We start from the raw sequence: 19,349 nt of genomic DNA, 5'->3' as shown, positions 1-19,349 counted from the left end.
AAGATGGCCATCAGGGGAGGGAAGTTGGGGGCAACCAGGACTGCAGGGGAGGGCAATTGGGGGCGACTGGGCCAGCAGGGGAGGGAAGTTGAGGGCAACCAGGCCTGCAGGGGAGAGCAATTGGGGGCGACCGGGCCAGCAGAGGAGGGCAGTTGGGGGCCATCGGGCCAGCAGGGAAGGGCAGTTGTGGGCGATCAGGATGGCAGAGGAGGGCAGTTGGGGGTGATCAGGTCAGCAGGGGAAAGCAGTTGGTGGCAATCAGGCCAGCAGGGGAGCAGTCAGGCATCAATCAAGCTGGCAGGGGAGCAGTTAGGGGGTGATCAGGCTGGTAGGCAAGTGATTAGGAGCCAGTGATCCTGAATTGTGAGAGGGATGTCTGATCGGGCCAAAACCGGCAGTCAGATATCCCCTGAGGGGTCCCAGATTAGAAAGGATGCAGACCGGGCTGAGGGACACACATCCCCCATGCGCGAATTTCATGCACCAGGCCTCTAGTATATAATAAAAGCCTAATACGCTAGGTGTCCAGTCGACCAGTCCGTTCAACCAATCAAAGCATAATATGCTAAGGCCGCTCAATCACTCACTATGACGTGCACTGACCACCTGGGGGCAGTTGACCAGTCGCTCTGACATGCACTGACCACCAGGGGCAGACGCTCAGACCACTAGGTTAGCTTGCTGCTGTGGTCTGGCCGGTCAGGACAGGCCAGACATGCCCTGGAGCCCTCTCGAGGTCCTTCCTAGGTTGGTCAATCTCCCGCGTCCCTCTCCAGCCCTGATTGTGCACCGGTGGGGTCCCTTGGCCTGGCTTGCACCCTCTCACAATCCGGGATCTCTTGGGGGATGTCGGAGAGCCAGTTTCGGCCTGATCTTGCAGGCCAGGCGGAGGGACCCCACTGGTGCACGAATTCGTGCACCAGGCCTCTAGGTGGTCTTTAAGAGCCTGTTTTTCAGAAGGATGAAATGGGGCAGGATGTCTGCCCTGACTTTGCCCTGGCTGCTTGATTTTAGTTGGCCTTATCCCTCAGCCATTCATAATTTGAAAGGATTTGGTTGGTTTTAAACGAGGTGCTGACTTTGAGGGCTTAAATGGTCCTCTTGAACTTTTGATTCTTTTTGCCCAAAATGAGTGCTAGGACTAACTGTAAGTTATTTAGCTCAGAATAACAAAACTAAATCCTCCAAATGACTCAAGTATACTGAGCTTGAGGTTTGAAATAGAAATGTAGAAGCAACCATTCTATCTTTACTGTCTGTTAAGGTCCTACAGTTAATACAACCAAAGCATGTACTACTTTTGTTGAAAGGTAGATGGTTAGGGCTTCTGAGGCAGAATAGAGCTGTAGCCAGCTTGCTTATTAGAAAAAGGTTGTTTCTTCTGAGACTAGGGTGGCACTACAAGTTAGAGGGCAAATTACATGGTGGGTAGGGAGATGGAAGCCAGTGAAGGGACCTGAGTTCCAGCTATATTCATTCAAAATACTTTAAGATCTGTTCTCCAACACCAATGAAGTAGACACCTTGGGCAATCCCAAAGAGAGGAGCTATGACAAGGGCCCGGCAGCCTGCTCCTTTCATGAAGGCAGATGGTCCCTCCTGAATCCAGAGTTTCCTGGGGAGAAAGAAGAGCCCTGTGAGCTGAATGAGCAGAAGCACACCAAGCAGTGCTCAGTGACACCCTCTCCTCCGATGTTTGTACATCTTTTCTTTGAAGGCAGGTGTCACTTTCTACAGGACTGTGGGAGCCATGCCTCCCCCATTATGTGTATGCAGTTTGGTTACTAAGCAGTTGGGTCCAGTCCATGGAAAATTGGCTCAATTTGCTAGACTTCTGGGAGAAAGATACTGTAGGGATACAAAGAAGAAAGCTCCAAGTACAACCTGCTTTTGTTGAGAGGTAAGGGAAAGCAACAGAATTCAAAGAAATACAGACCTCAGTGTAGTATAGTGACAAAATTGTTCTGTAGTTTGAGTCTAGGTGCACACCACACAGAGGGAACTGTCCCAGCCACATCTGTAAAGGGATACGGGGCTCTCACCTGGCACAGTCAGTGATCCCACTGTAGTTGTCCTCAACCAGACCTTTCTTGAGAGTTTGGATTCGAGTTTTCAAAACTAAAACGTAAGTTAAAATTAGTAGGGAACATTTTGCTTTTGGTATAGCCAGCATACATAAAACTGAATCCTGAGGTTATCTCTATCATTGTGGGATATGTAATTGAGCTTCCCCTCTTTGGGCCTCATGTATGAAATGAAGGAATTAGAAACTACACGACCCTTTAGTTCACTCATGCTATGGGAAGATCCACCTGTGTTAGAGGATCTGTCTGTTGTCTAAAGATAAAGCATTGTCTCATAGGGTGTAGCTCCTGCCGTTAGCCTTCAATTTTAAAGAATCAGCAACATTTATAGCTGATGCTCACAACTCTATTGGGGGACAAAAAGCTAGTGAAATCAGTACCTAGAAAGTAAGAGGAGAGGAGGAGAAAATGGCAGCAGAATAGACAGACGTGTTCTGAGCCTTGTCCCGGAGCAGAAAGAAAGAACAGCTGAGTGTCGCACTGGGAGTGTTTGTTCTCAAGCTAAGGGACAACTGAACTCCAGGAGAAGGTGGGAGACTGCTGGGATGGGGTTCCCCTGACAGGGCAGCCCCCATGGTGGCTGGGTCCCCTCCCGGAGCTAAGGGCTCGGACTGGGAAATCTTGCCATCTTGAAAGGGAAAGTGGATCTTATTGGAGGCCTGAAAATCAACAACTGGGCAACCACCAAACAGCTGTGAGCCTCAGAACACCGGTCCCAGGTGGCACGAACGCTTGGACTCAAAGGAGCTCTTCACTCCACCACGGAAAGGAGAGAGAGAACTACATAACCAGACATCCAGAGAAGAGAGACCATGGGGAGAAAAGAAACAGCCTACATATTAAAGAAAAGCAGGCATCACCAGAAAAGGAAGTAAACGAATTAGAGGCCAGCAACCTATCACAGAAAGAATTCAGAGAAATGGTCATAAGGTGGCTGAAAAGAATGGAAGACAAATTTGACAATATGAGTAAGAACCAAGAGGAAATGAAGAAGAACCAAGAAGAAATGAAAAATGACATCGCTGCTGTAAAGAACTCAATAGAAAGCACCAAGAGTAGACTAGAAGAAGCAGAGGACTGCATCAGTGAGCTAGAAGACAAGATGGAAAAAAATACCCAAGTAGAGCAGCTTCTACAAAAAAAAAAAAATTTAAAAAGCAGGAGGAGAGCCTAAGGAACTTTGGGACAACACAAAACAACATCCACATAATAAGGGTTCCAGAAGGAAAGGAAACTGAGCAAGGAATAGAAAACCTGTTTGAAGAAATAATGACAGAAAACTTTCCTGATATAGGGAAGAAAAACCCCACACAAACCCAAGAAGCTAACAGAGTCCCAAGCAAAATGAACCCCAAAAGACTGACGCCAAGGCACATTATAATTAAATTGGCAAACACCAATGACAAAGTAAGAATCATAAAAGCGGCCAGAGAGAGACAGAAAGTTACATACAAAGGAACCCCCATCAGACTAGCAACTGATTTCTCAACAGAAACTCATCAGGCAAGAAGGGAATGGAATGAAATATACAAAGTCATGCAAAGGAAGGGTCTCAATCCAAGAATACTGTACTCAACAAGGCTATCAATGAAAATTGGAGGTGAAATCAGGAGTTTCAAAGACAAAAAAGGACTAAGGGAGTGTATCACCACCAAACCAGCAATGCAAGAAATGCTAAAGGGTCTGCTGTAAAAAAAAAAAAAGAAAAAAAAGAAATAGGAAGTGAAGAATGAACACACGGGTATAGAATAAAAATGGCGACAAATAAGTACCTATCAATAATAACTTTAAATGTAAATGGATTAAATGCCCCAATTAAAAGACATAGGGTAACAGATTGGATAAGAAAACAAGACCCATATATCTGCTGTCTACAAGAAACCCACCTCAGAAAAAAAGATGCACACAGACTGAGGGTGAAGGGATGGAAAAAGGTTTTCCAGGTGAATGGAAATGAAAAAAAAGCTGGGGTAGCAATACTTATATCTGACAAATTAGATCTCAAAGTGAAGGACATAAGAGATAAGGAAGGCCACTTTATAATACTAAAGGGAGAAATCCAACAAGAAGAAATAACTCTGGTAAACATATACTCACCCAATACAGGGGCACCCAAATACATAAAAAAAAAAACTCCTGGAGGATATCAAGGGAGAGATTGACAGCAATACAATCATAGTAGGAGACTTTAATACCCCACTATCACCATTGGACAAATCCTCTAAACAAAAAATCAGCAATGAAACATCAATCCTAAATGACTCACTAGACCAGATGGAATTAATTGACATCTTCAAACATTTCACCCCAAAGTCACAGAATATACATTCTTCTCAAAGATAGACCATATATTGGGTCACAGGCAAAGTCTCTCCAAATTCAAGAAGATAGAAATCATATCAAGCATCTTCTCAGATGACAGTGGCATAAAACTGGAAATCACCTACAATAAAAACAATCCAAAGAAATCAAACACATGGAGACTAAACAGCATGCTATTAAACAATGACTGGATTACCAGAGACATCAAGGAAGAAATAAAAAACATCATGGCAACAAATGACAATGAAAACACAACAATCCAAAATCTATGGGACACAGCGAAAGCAGTCTTGAGAGGTAAGTTCATAGCTCTACAAGCCTACTGCAAAAAACAAGAAACAATGGTAATAAATTACCTAACCCTGCAACTCAAAGAGTTAGAAAGAGAGCAACAAGAAAAGCCCAGTGTAAGCAGAAGGAAGGAAATAATAAAGATCAGAGCAGAGATAAACAACATAGAGACCAAAGAAACAATACAAAAGATCAACAAAACCAAGAGCTGGTTCCTTGAAAGGATAAACAAGATTGATGAACCTCTAGCCAGGCTCACCAAGAAAGGACCCAAAGAGAGAGGACCCAAATAAACAAAATCAGAAATGAAAGAGGTGAAATAACAACAGACCCCACTGAAATACAAAGGATTGTTTCAAAATACTACGAAAAACTCTATTCCAACAAACTGGACAACCTGGAGGAAATGGACATATTCCTAGAAAAATATAACCTTCCAAAACTCAATCAGGGAGAATCTAAACAGCTCAATAGGCCAGTAACTGTGGAAGAAATTGAAGCAGTCATCAAAAAGCTTCCAGCAAAAAAAAGCCCGGGGCCAGACAGCTTCACAGGTGAGTTTTACCAAACATTCAAGGAAGAACCAAAACCTATCCTCCTCAGACTATTCCAAAAATTCAAGAGGAAGGAACACTTCCAAGCTCCTTCTATGAAGCCAGCATCACCCTAATACCAAAACCAGATAAAGACAACACAATGAAAGAGAATTACAGGCCAATATCCCTCATGAACATAGATGCCCAAATCCTCAACAAAATTCCAGCAAATTGGCTCCAGCAGTACATCAGAAAGATCATACACCATGACCAAGTAGGATTTATCCCAGGAATGCAAGGATGGTACAATATCCGCAAATCAATAAACGTGATACATCACATAAACAGAGAGATAAACATCACATAGTCATATCAATTGATGCAGAAAAAGCATTTGACAAAATCCAACACCCTTTCTTGATAAAAACTCTCAACAAGGTGGGAAAAGAAGGATTATACCTCAAGACAATAAAAGCTATATATGATAAACCCACAGCTAACATCATACTCAATGGGCAAAAAAACTAAAACCATTTCCCCTAAGAATAGGAACAAGACAGGGATGCCCACTCTCACTACTCCTGTTTGTCATAGTACTGGAAGTATTAGCCATTGCAATTAGAAAAGAAGAAGAAATAAAAGGCATCCAAATTGGAAAAGAAGAAGTAAAGCTGTCCTTATTTGCAGATGACATGATATTGTACATAAAAAACCCGAAAGACTCCATCAAAAAACTAATGGACTTAATAAATGAATTCGGCAATGTAGCAGGATACAAAATTAACACCAAGAAATCTATGGCATTTCTATACACCAATAGTGAACTTACAGAAAGAGAGACTAAAAAAGCAATCTCATTTACCATCACACCAAAAAAATTAAGATACCTAGGAATAAACTTAACTAAGGAGGTAAAAGACCTGTACTTGGAAAACTACAGGACACTGAAAAAAGAGATAGAGCAAGACGTAAACAGATGGAAGAACATACCATGTTCATGAATTGGTAGAATCAACATCATTAAAATGTCCATACTACCCAAAGCAATCTATAGATTCAATGCACTCCCCATTAAAATACCAATGGCATATTTCACAGACCTAGAAAGAACTCTCCAAAAATTCATCTGGAATAAAAAAAGACCCCGAGACTGATTCATTTGCCTGTCAGCATAACTATTATTGCTTGTCTCATTTTCGGTTCTTATAAGTGTATTTCTAATAGCACATCATCTCACTCATCTAGGGGAAATAATGAACAACATAGACTGATGAACAAGAACAGACCCAGAAACAAGGAGGCATGGATCAGACTGTCGGGCCTCAGAGAGAGGGTAGGGGAGGGTAGGGATAAAGGGGAGAGATCAACCAAAGGACTTGTGTGCATGCATATGAGCCTAACCAGTGTTTAAGGACAACAGGGGGCGTAGGGGCATGCGTGGGGAGGGGTGTGGGATGGGAATGGGGGGATGAGGACAAATATGTGATACCTTAATCAATAAAGAAATTAATTAAAAAATAAATAAATAAAGACCCCGAATAGCCACAGCAATCCTGAGAAAGAAGAATAAAGTAGGAGGGATCTCAATACCAGATTTCAAGCTGCATTACAAAGCCACTGTTCTCAAAACAGCATGGTACTGGCACAAGAACAGACATATAGATCAATGGAATAGAATAGAGAATCCAGATATCAACCCAAACCACTATGCTCAATTAATATTTCACAAAGGAGGCATGAACATACAATGGAGTCAAGACAGTCTCTTCAATAAATGGTGTTGGGAAAATTGGACAGAAGCATGCAAAAATATGAAACTAGATCACCAACTTACACCATACACAAAAATAAACTCAAAATGGTACAGGACTTAAACATAAGACAGGAAACCATAAAAATACTAGAGGAATCCACAGGCAGCAAAATCTCAGACATATGCCAAAAGAACTTCTTCACTGATACTGCTCCTAGGGCAATGGAAGCTAAAGAGAAAATAAACAAATGGGACTACATCAAAATAAAAAGCTTTTTTACAGCAAAAGAAACTATCAAGAAAACAACAAGAAAAAGTTCTCCCACTGTATGGGAGAACATATTTGCAAATGTTATCACTGATAAAGGTTTAATCTCCAACATCTACAGGCAGCTTATACAACTTAATAAAAGGAAGATAAATGATCCAATTAAAAAATGGGCAACGGACCTAAATAGAATCTTTTCAGAAGAAGACAAAAGGAAGGCCAAGAGACACATGAAAACAAGCTCAAAGTCACTAATTATCCGAGAGATGCAAATCATAAACGACAATGCGGTACCATCTCACACCTGTCAGAATGGCTATCATCAACAAATCAACAAACGACAAGTGTTGGCGAGGATGCGGAGAAAAAGGAACCCTCGTGCACTGCTGGTGGGAATGTAGACTGGTGCAGCCAATGTGGAGAACAGTATGGAGTTTCCTCAAAAAACTGAAAATGGAACTCCCATTTGACCTTGTAATCCCACTCCTAGGAATATATCCTAAGAAACTGGAAACACCAATAAGAAAGGATATATGCACCCTTATGTTCATAGCAGCACAATTTACAATAGCTAAGATTTGGAAACAGCCTAGGTGCCCATCAGCAGATGACTGGATCAGAACACTGTGGTACATCTACACAATGGAATACTATGCTGCCATAAAAAAGAAGGAATTCTTACCATTTGCAGCAACCTGGATGGAATTGGAGAACATTATGCTAAGTGAAATAAGCCACTCAATGAAAGAAAAATACCATATGATCTCACTCATTTATGGATAATAAAGAAAATTATAAACTGTTGAACAAAAGGATAGATACAGAGACAGTGAAGCATCAAACAGAATGTCAAATTACAGCGTGAAGGTTAGGGAGAGGTGGGGGAGATAAGAGATCAATCGAAGGACTTGTATGCATGCATATAAGCATAACGAATGGACACAAAACTCTGGGGAGTGAGGGCATGTATGGGAGTGGAGTGGGGAGACAATGGTAAGATATGTACACATATAATATCTTAATAAAAATGAAAAATAAAAAAAAATAAAAAGTAAGGGGGTTTGTCAGTGATAAGAACTAGACCCCACGTTCTCCGGGTGCACCTGACAGTGGCCAAGAGTTTTTAGGTTTCGGCTATTTTGTCTCTATCGTAAAAGTGCAGTATTACTACTTATCCTATAAATGACTCTACAGGTAACTAATTTGTAAAGCAAGTCAACACTAGAGGCACTTACCATCCAGAGGTGTTACTATGACAGCCGCTATGGAACCTGCAACACAGCCTGACATAAAGGAATGAACAAAGGAAGCTTTCCCAGTAAGTTCGTTGAAACCAAGGTTGTTGAGGTTGGCAAACAGAGGGAAGTAGATGATGGAGAAGGGAATATCTCTGTAGGAGAGGAAGAAAAACACTGAACTCCATGCCCCTCTGGGGCTTCTACCCAAGGTCATACAGTGAGCCCGTAAGCTATAGATAGGTCAGAGACAAGCCTACAATTCCGTATTCCTGCTGTGGCATCCCATGACAATGTGGGGTGATAAAATCAGAGATCAGCTTGATTTGCCTTCCTCCACCATCCCAGTTCTTTCTTCTGTCCTCCCAGCACCTGCAGCTTAATGAGGAGCCAGATGCAGATTCAAAGACTGGTGGTATGTTCTATAAAAGTGGGTAGGCAGGCTAAGGGAAGAGTTACTAAGCTGAGCAAGTGACTGGTGAAGAGCTATAAGTAAGTGTTGAAGGGATGGGATGGGCAGGAAGGTGAAGTTCATTTATTGCCCAGAGACTAGAAAATTAACCCCTACCCTGGCCGGCTAGCTCAGTTGGATAGACCATCATCCCAATATGCAAGGCTGCGGGTATTGGTTTTTTAAATATGCTTTTATTGATTTCAGAGAGGAAGGGAGAGGGAGAGAAAAACATCAATGAGAGAGAGAATCATTGATTGTCTGCCTCCTGCACACCCCATACTGGGGATGGAGCCTGCACCCCAGGCATGTGTCCTGACTAGGAATCGAGACCGTGACCTGGTTCATAGTCAATGCTCAACCACTGAGCCACACTGGCCAGGCCAGGCTGCAGGGCACATAGAAAAAGCAACCGATGAATGCATAAATGACAAACTGATGTTTCTCCCTGCCTCTGTAAAATCAACCAATCAATTTTTTTTTAAAATTGAACTCTCTCTTTAAAAAAAAAAATATTTTGGCCAAGTAGCACAGTAAAATGAAGGGGTTATATACACTCATTTACTTATAGATGACCCACAGTCCTGTGTATACAGTACATTCTAGGTGCCTTTGGGCCACAGAACACCCAATATCCGTGTGGACCTGGCCACTGGAGAAGGGGCGTAAAAGTAGTCTTCCAGATTCCTAGTCTGTAACCCTGCTCAATTGTGAACAAAATATGAAGCATAGAGATATATGAAAACAGGCAGGTTGGGGTAGCAATCCCTCTGACCCTCTGTTCCCTCTCCCTATTCACGTGGGGCCCTCTGTCCCAAGTTTGGGAAGGAAGTCTTACCTGAGGAGAGTGGCACCCAAACCTTTATAGAGACCACCCAGGCCCTGGGTTCGAAGTAGCTGCCAGGCAATGACGGTGGCAGATGGACGCTTGTGTGTGGAAGCTGATCCAATGGTGTAGGACCTAGAGGAAGGTGCTGAGGCCGAACCATGATGATGGACTTCTGAAAGGGAAAGGACAGACTTCCCATCACAAACTCGGCCCCAACAGGCACTGCAAAACACTCGCAAGAGTATGGCTCCCAATTCCGCAGTTCATCCTCCTGTGTTTTTAATTTGCCTTTCATTTCTAAATCATTTCTGAACCTATTTACATAGTTTCATCCTATTGGGTCTTTGCAATGTAGGAATCCCATATGTCTTCTGCCTGATGCAAAGCAGCAAATTTTTTTGTTTGTTTGAAAATTCTCCTTCAACTCTGGCCCATGTGCTCTGTGTTAGAGCATCGGCCTGCGCACCAGAGGGTCAAGAATTTGATTACTGTTCAAGGGCATGTACCTGCCCCCAGTGAGGGAGCATGTAGGAGGCAACCAATCAATGTGGTATTTCTCTCTCTTTCTCTTCTTCCACACCCCCCTCCACACACACACACACACACACTCTCTCTCTCTCTCTCTCTCTCTCTCTCTCTCTCTCTCTCTCTCTAAAAATCAATGGTAAAAAGTATCCTCACTCCTTGGATGAGGATTTAAAAAACGCTATCTCCTTCCGTTGGTTGGAGCGTAATCCCATCCAACGAAAGATCGCATCACAGATTCAATTCCTGGTCAGAGTACATACCCAGGCTGTGGGTTCGAGCCCCAGTTGGGGTGAATGTGGGAGGCAACCATTGATGTTTCTCTCTTCCTCTCTCTCTCTCAAAAATACAACAGGAAAAAAAAATTCAGACTTCATCAGAGCCTCCTCTCTCTACCATTCTAAGATTAGGTGATCATGTCCTTTATTTTCTGCATCATTTTATAGAATTTGATTCTCAAGATGTCAACCCATTTTAGTTGAATAATTCAGAGCTCATAATACAATGAGTTAAACATCTAGTAAATAGAATGGAATTCTTTTTTTCTTGAGCATATTAAATACAAGCATTTCAAATGTGGTTGAGTCCCATTAATGACCACAAGATTCAATGCACTGAAATTGTGTGAATATTGATTAATTCTCAGTGTTTGAGAAGCTTTGCATAGATTATAAGTTTTTGCTGAAAGAAAGCAATTTAATGTCCCAGTTTTGTTTGATATACATCAGGGCAGCATTTCATACTAAGAAGCTACTGACAGCATATTGTCTTATGCTAATAATCTAGGGCTGCAGGCCTCGGACAGTTCTAATCAATGAACATTATTTTCTCCATGTCTCCTTTAGGTGCACATAATTAATTCACCCATATACTAGCTTTCTCTTCTTTTAAAATGTTTTAGGAATACTAAAACTTCTTATCCGAGTTGAAAAACAAAACGTTACAAAGCTTTTCACTCTGCAAAGCAAAACAGTGAGGGCTTTCCAGTGCCTGAACTGTATTCTTTCTGCAGTTTTGTTTGCTTTAGTCTGGTCTGTTCCACCTGAAAAGCACAGCACATGTACATAGTTGGATTGAGGAGGGAAAGGGAACACACATTTATTGAAGACCTTGTCAGGTGCTCTGTTGGGCACATGACATGTTGGCTTATTAAATGCAGACATTGTGGGTTAGCTCTGAGGAGAAACCCTCTGTCCCACCCCACCAGGGTTAGCCCCTTCTATTACAGCCAATCATTGCTTTTAATATATGCTTTGGTACCTATTCCACTCTACATTTTTGAGAGGACCAGGATTTAGCAAAGGGCCAAACTTCTCTTCCAGAGAAAACCAAAAGGATAGAGATGGTTCTTTTTATGCATTCCCACTAAAGCACCATCTATAGCATAATATATCATAATAGAGCTTCTATTTACTGAAGTGTTCATGAGCAAGCCATTGACATTTCTTAAGATATTTAGGAAATCAAGCCTAAATGTTAAAGCAATAAAATAGAGGTAGTAGGGTGAGACTTCTGTCCTTCCCAAATCAATATTCTCATTTCTGCTCTTTGTTCTAGAGCTGGAAGTGTTAAAATCTAGAATGGTAACCATAAAAGTAAGACTTGTACTAACCTAGAAATCTGATTGGGTCACCCAGACTAGCAAATGAGTGCAGATGTGTAAAAATCTATTCTGATCATAGCCTTTATTGATGCCATGTGAAGTTGGGATAGGGCTCACCCAAGCGCCCAGCATCCTGCAGCTGAATCTTGAGCATTTCCATGGGGCAGGTAACCACCACCTGGCACATTCCAGCTCCACATCCAGCTAGCATCTCCATTTTCAGATTCCGCTGCATCCTATGGGACCAGGAGTTGGCATCCTTCAGTCACAGGCCAGCCCTCCTATCCCACCCTAGCCATCTACTCTCCCTTGGTGGTTGGAACTTTCCATGCATGGTATTTAGCCTTGTTCCCATTGACTGCCACTTACCCAGCTGAGTAAATAATTACCTGGCCATCAGGCTCAGTCTCCTTAAAGATATGACACTAATTTTTAAACAGGCTGCCAGGGAGGTAGCACCTGCATAGAAGTTGAAACTAGTACAGTGGAAATGCCCATTGCAGGAACCTGATTGTTCCTGATCCCTTAAGCAATATCACTAAGGTGATGGGAGGCACAAGGAGAACTTAAAAATCATTAGCATAGCCCTGGCCAGGTAGTTCAGTTGGTTAGAGTGTTTTCCTCATACACCAGGTTGTGGGTTTGAACCCCAGTCAGGGTACATATAAGAATCAACCAATGAATGCATAAATAAGTGGAACAACAAATCAATGGTTTTTTTTCCCCTCTCCCCTTTTCTCTAAAAATAATTTTTTTAAAAAATTCATAAGCATAAAAAAGACTCATAATCAATGGAACAGAACAGAGAGCCCAGAATCAGAGCCCCTGCATATACACTCTACTAATATCTGACAAGGGAGCCGAGAACATTCAATGAAGAAAAGACAGTCTCTTCAATAAATGGTGCTTGGAGAGCTGGATATTCACATGTAAAAGAATGAAATAAGAGTCCTATCTTACAAAACAAAATTTAATTTGAAATGGATTAAAGACTTAAATGTAAGATCTGAAATCATAAAACTAGAAGGAAAGAGGGAAAAAGCTCCTTGACATAGGTCAACCTAAAGCACAAGCAACAAAAGCAAAAATTAATAAATGGGACTATATCAAACTAAAAAGCTGCACAGCAAAGGAAATAGCAACAACATGAAAAACCAATCTATGGAATGGCAGGAAATATTTTCTAATCATATATCTGATGGGTTAATATTCAAAATATTTAAAGAACTTATACAACTCAATTATTTTTAAAAAATCCAATTAGAAATGAGCAAAGAACCTGGATAGACATTTTCCCAAAGAATATATTTAAGTGGCCAGCAGGTACATGAAAAGATGTTCAACATCACTAATCATCAGAAAAATGTAAATCAAAGCCATAATGAGATCACCTCACACCTGTTAGAATATCATAACAAAGATGAGATGATAAATGTTGGCGAGATGTGGAGAAAAGGGAACCCTGTGCACTCAGTATTGGTGGGATTGCCTGGTGCAGCCACTATGGGAAACAGTGTGGAGTTTCCTCAAAAAATTAAAAATAGAACTACCATATGACCCAGCAATCCCACTTCTAGGTATATATCCAAAGAGGACAAAAATCACTGTTAAGACCTCTGTTCCCCCATGTTCATTGCAGCATTATTTACAAGAACCAAGACTTGGAAACAAACTCATAGCAAAAGAGATCAAAGTTTTGGTTATGAAAGTGAGGGAAAAGGAATTGGATGAAGGTGATCAAAAGGTACAAACTTTCAGTTATAATAAGTACTTGGAATGTAATATACAACATGATGACTATAGTTAAACACTGCTCTATGGTTGCTAAGAGAGTAGATCCTAAAAGTTCTAATCACAAGGGGGAAAATTTTGTAACTTTATGAGGGGTTAGATGTTAACATTGCACTAATCCTATCTAATAAAAGAGTAATATGCAAATTGACTGTCACTCCAACACACAAGATGGCTGCCCCCATGTGGTCAAAGATGGCTGCCCCCATGTGGACACAAGATGGCCACCACAAGATGGCCAGCAGGGGAGGACAGTTGGGAGAGACCAGGCCTGCAAGGGAGGGCAGTTGGGGGCAATCAAGCCTGCAGGGAAGGGCAGTTGGGGGTGACCAGGCCTGCAGGGGAAGGCAGTTGGGGAGATCAGGCCTGCAGGGGAGGGCAGTTAGGGGTGACCAGGCCTGCAGGGGAGGGCAGTTAGGGGCAATCAGGTTGGCAGGGGAGCAGTTAGGCATCAATCAGGCTGGCAGGGGAGTGGTTAGGGGGCAATCAGGAAGGCAGGCAGGCAAGCAGTTGGGAGCCAGCAGTCCTGGATTGTGAGAGGGATGTCCGACTGCCCGTTAGGCCCGATCCTACCAGGATCAGGCCTAAACGGGCAGTCGGACATCCCTCAAGGGGTCCCAGATTGGAGAGGGTGCAGGCTGGGCTGAGGGACACACACCCTCATGCACGAATTTTGTGCACTGGGCCTCTAGTCATTTCATAATATATGTGTGTCAAGTTATTATGCTGTACACTTTAAACTTATACAGTGTTGTATGCCATTTAGATCTCAAAACTGAAAAAATATTCATCAGCTAGTTGATGCATATATATTCTATATGGTATATCTATTATCTATCTATCTGGAACTTCCAAATTACACCAGCTCATTTTCTCCCTTTACTTTCCATTTGCTAAAACATACTAACCCTCAGCCATTTGTGTATACATATTTATAAAAATGCACACAAGTAAACTGAGGCAGAGTTGCAATCCTCTGCCTGCTATCTTCCAAAAAAAGTAGACATGCAGTGAAGGATTTCCATCCCCACCCCCACCTGGCCGTACCCATCTTCCATGAGCAACTGTCGGAAGAAGTCATTGGCTGCCAGCTTAATGGCCTTCTCTGGAGTGACCAAGGTGAGGTTCACTGCAGCTCCTGGAAGTAAACAACGAAGATGAAGAGGTAAGGCCATCTCCGATGTACCAGTGCCCGGAACATGCCACTCATGTAGATAACCTCCTCTCAGAAGTTGTTTCTGGAGTAAACAGGGTCTCTGGGGTCAAGGAGGATTCGTCTGCTTATCTTATTGAAATAAATTTCCTTTCATCTCCCTACTTCCACTAGCCTCCCACCACATTTTCCTTTTTCAATGTATTTACTTCCTTTATGGACTCATTGGTGCAGTTATTAGGAAATCTGTCCTTGCTAATGATGCCTGTCTCTGATGCTAAATAAGCAGTTCCCCAAGTTAATCCCCAATAAAAAGGCCCTGGGGGACAGGGATTGGTTTCAATTTCTGTGCTGTGTTTGCCAGGCCCACTGGCAGCTCTGTGGGTCATAGAGGCTTTTTTACTTTGTTCCTAAGGGGTACTATCATATCAGTTCCTTCTCAACCCCAGCTTTGTATCCATTTTCCAAGGCATAATCATGGTTGTGCCACCTTGGATAGGGACACTGCACTGGCCGTGTCAAGGAAGAGCCACTCAGTAACTCCCTTCCAAGAGCTCAAAACCCTTTCCATTCTCTGTCCTTGTCAGCCTCTACCTCTTCTGCTATTGGTGGTTGGATGCCTTGACAGCCTGAGAGAGGGGTGGGGGGGGGAGAAGGGGTGTTTGGGGGTTCACTTGCCTCCAGCATCACACAGTGAGGCAGTGGTTGTGCCAGGATGAACCTAGAGCTCCTGGGCTCCTCAGTGTATTCACTGGCATCCCCCAAACCTCACCGTAACTACTGTGTCTACCAAGGCACAAGAGGGCTTATGAAAGCAATGTGGTCCAAAAGCACCTGGTAGACCAGGCCCATCCTAGGAGTTCCCTGGGCAGAAAGAATGCTGCTTTCCAATGTCTTATAAATTCACAAAAATCTGATTCCCCTGTGCCATACCCTCTGTCCTCACTTGGCCTCACAAGCCAGGCCTCCCCCAGGACGCCTAATGAGCCTACCTCGGTACATGCCCAAAAAGCCCTCTACCCTCGCCGTCTTCATCAGGCAATCTATCCTAGAAGCAGAGGCCAGAAAAGGAAATTAGTAGTGAACAGGAGGCTGTACCACAACCCCCTTGCCTTCACCCAATGCTCTAATCCTGTTGGGCTCACCCCAGTTGACCACCTCCACCTCCCTCCCCCACACCCTAATCTTACTCCCTAAAGAGACTATGGAGAGTGAAGCCCCACATCCCTCCTCTGGGAGCCCCCTCTTCTTCCCCCTTCTTCACCAATACCTACATTCCTTTGTAGATATCTTTTCCATGCTGGTTCTGAAGTCGAGTCTTGGCCAAGTCAATGGGGAACACACAGGTCACCCCCAGGAACCCTGCCATGCCTCCATTGATGACTTTTGCTGTGACACTGGGCCATGGGAAGGAGGGAGGCACAGAGTGAGTGAGGGAAGCACAGGCATAGGAGCGTGGAAGGAGGCTGGCTGCAGAGAGCTACCCACAGCCAGGACTGGATGGGGAAATGGAGGGAGGCCGGCAGGAAAGCAGTAACAGAGCAGAGCAAGCGTAGGAATGGCAGCACCATTGACTTCAGCCCCACAGGCATCCGTGGATCCCTCTCCACAGCCTCCTACTCCAGCATCCCTTCTGGTCGACTTGTCATGCCTCCCTCACCTGGTCCAGTTCCAGACACAAGTTAGGGGCCAGGACCCGGAGGGCCTGGCCACTTCCTTTAGGGGCACTACCCTCACCAGGGCTGAAGCATCTTGGCCTAACCCCACAGGGAGATGTTCATAAAGCTAGGACACTGCCAGGGCTTCTGGGAAGGATGCCAGAGTGCCAACTCTGCCCCTGGGGCCCCACGAGGGTGCCGGAGGTTCTTAGCTGGGCCTCAGAGTTTCCGCCCAAGGCCTGTTCTCTGGCTCATCCACATCCACGGGGCCGCTGTGGACACATTTTCAGACACTGAACTTTCATTTCAGACTTAAGGTCATCAGAACGGATTTTGAATCCTGTTTGTTAGTTAAGCAAATTACCTTACTCCACTGACCCTTTGTTTCCCCCTCTGTACAACTGGCTCATGCGTTTGGTACATGAGAGCTATTGTTGATAAGAGAACACAATTTTCTGATATGAGAGTTTCTAGTCAGCATGAGATAACCTGGGTTAATTTATATTATCTAGTCAAAAGTAAAGAAAAGTCCTGCCGAAACCGGTTTGGCTCAGTGGATAGAGCGTCGATCTGTGGATTGAAAGGTCCCAGGTTCGATTCCGGTCAAGGGCATGTACCTTGGTTGCGGGCACATCCCTGGTGGGGGGTGTGCAGGAGGCAGCTGGTGGATGTTTCTCTCTCATCGATGTTTCTAACTCTCTATCCCTCTCCCTTCCTCTCTGTCAAAAATCAATAAAATATATTTTTAAAAAGTAAAGAAAAGTCCCTCTCATCTTTTTTTTAAGTCTGAAAATAGAAAATGGAGCCTAGTAGCATTTCCTTATCTTTCTGGCCAGAGGCAGATGTGAGCAAAATATTTGTAGGTAGATTACCTGGAAGTGGTAAGAGCAGATAATAGATTTAAATTTTGCAGGCTGAAGAGATGCAGTCCAAATAATTACAAATTATATTTAAATATACGTATCTATAAATAAGTAAATTTTTTGTATATAGGAAATGGGTCCCTTTTGCTGCTAGGACTCAGCTAATACTTCAGAAATATGGAGGGAAGCTTAGTGATGTGTTATCCCCACAGCAGCTCTCTCCCTGATCCCAGCCCAGAGGTGAGGGCTGTATGAGCCAGATTTTACCTCAAATCCTGCTTGGACATTCTTCAGGGGGCTGAGGACTCCGGTGGGTCCCGGAACAGAGGCTGCTTGTTCACTTCTCAGGGCAGATGGTTGGCTGATGTGGAAGAAGTGGTGTCCGTATCCTTGACTCTAACTCACCTTGGCAGAACGGGGTGTTGGTGGAGAGTGCTGAAGCTACCCTTCCAGCAAGGCACAAGCTCCTTGGGTTCAGCTGCCTCCTCTATAAAGGGATCAGACTGACACTCACCTCATGGTTTGAGAGCCACATCTGTCGTAGGACAGAACATTATTCATGTATTAATACTGTCAAGTTGATCCTTTCCTACACCTTTTGAACTTTGGGGATTAAGATCAGAAGATGATGAGAGAGAAGAATGGGCCCAGACCACGGCTGGGGAGAGGAGTTCTGGGGCATTTAGGAGGGCGGCGTGGAGCAATGGTGAGGGAAGCTGATGGGATCTGAAACAGGCATTTTAAGGAGAGTTGCTGTGGTTTCGGAATCCCTCTCATAGTGTTCAACAACTACAATAAAACACTTGAGATAAAAAAATAAAAATAATAACCCCAAAACACTTGAGATATTGTGAAGTCACACTTTGGCTCTTAAAATGTGTTTTCTGAACTTCCTGTGACCCACTGGGAGACTGAGCTGCATGAAGACTATGGATGTGTACCTGATGCACACGGAAAGCACCAGGGACAGTGCCAGGGAGTCACAAACACCGTTACGATAGTTGTTATAGCTCCTGAGAGGTCCTGGAGGCTGGCTTGTGTTCCGAGCAGTCTCTTCTCTCCAGGCTCCCTTCACACTGTGTAAACACTCCTTCCTCCGCCATGCTCCTCATTACTCCCTAGACCAGTGATGGGCAACCTTTTGAGCTTGGTGTGTCAGACTTCGCCAAAAAACTGAGCATAACTCGGGCAGTGTGTCACTTTGAGGAAAAAACATTATTTCGCAAATGTTTCATCCTCGGCATGCGGCTGCCTCAGCGGCCGCGTGTCATCAGAAATGGCTACGTGTGTCAGTGCTGACACGCGTGTCATAGGTTCGCCATCACTGCCCTAGGCTATCAGAAATCCTCTGCCCTCTCCGTATTTTGTTTTGAGGAAGAAAAGACAGATCAGTTTCCCCTGTTGATATTGATCCAGTCAGAGAAAAATCTGAGTGCCAGGCACTGAGTATTCCAGGTCTGGGTATACAGTAGTGAACAAAAGACTGAAAATCGTTGTTTTTAGGGATTTAAATTTTTGTTGGTAATCCTCACCACAGGATATTTTTTTCATTGCTTTTCAGAGAGTGGAAGGGAGAGAAAGAGAGAAACATTGATGTGAGAGACAACATCAACTGGTTGCCTCCCAAATGTGGCCCAACCAGGGTGTGGGGAGTGAACCTACAATCCAGGTATGTGCATGCCCTTGCCAGGGAATTGAACCCATGACCCTTTGGTGTGTGGGCAGACACTCTAACCACTGAGCAACACCGACCAGGGCAGGGACTTAAATTTTAAAAGCGAAGACAGATAATAAATGAAATAAATAAATCCTAAGGATGCCAGATGGTGATAAATACTCAAGAAAAAAAAATCAGAAGGAAAGGAAGATAGAAAATGTCAGCGGAGTGGGGATGATGGTGGATTGACCAAGAAAGAATTCACTGAGGTGACTTGAGAATCCAAAGGGACGAAGGGAGTGAGGGTCTGGGAGAAGAGCATTCAAGGCT

General features: G+C 43.6%; 1 protein-coding gene across 1 annotated transcript; it reads right to left on the bottom strand.

Moving 5' to 3' along the window:
* Positions 1 to 950: 950 nt before the first annotated feature.
* Positions 951 to 17,649, bottom strand: SLC25A18 (solute carrier family 25 member 18; the record flags this gene model as incomplete). The annotated part of the gene is made up of 9 exons (XM_079775971.1): positions 951 to 1,615; positions 2,043 to 2,118; positions 8,490 to 8,644; positions 9,779 to 9,941; positions 12,015 to 12,133; positions 14,736 to 14,826; positions 15,834 to 15,889; positions 16,116 to 16,238; positions 17,630 to 17,649. The coding sequence occupies 9 exons, from the start codon at positions 17,647 to 17,649 to the stop codon at positions 1,474 to 1,476; spliced, it is 945 nt and encodes a 314-aa protein (XP_079632097.1). The 3' UTR covers positions 951 to 1,473.
* Positions 17,650 to 19,349: the final 1,700 nt, after the last annotated feature.

The sequence above is a fragment of the Cnephaeus nilssonii genome (genome assembly GCF_951640355.1).
Source record: "Cnephaeus nilssonii genome assembly, chromosome: 6".
In the NCBI taxonomy this organism is placed as follows: Eukaryota; Metazoa; Chordata; class Mammalia; order Chiroptera; family Vespertilionidae; genus Cnephaeus; species Cnephaeus nilssonii.
This window is presented reverse-complemented; position numbering and strand designations above follow the sequence as displayed.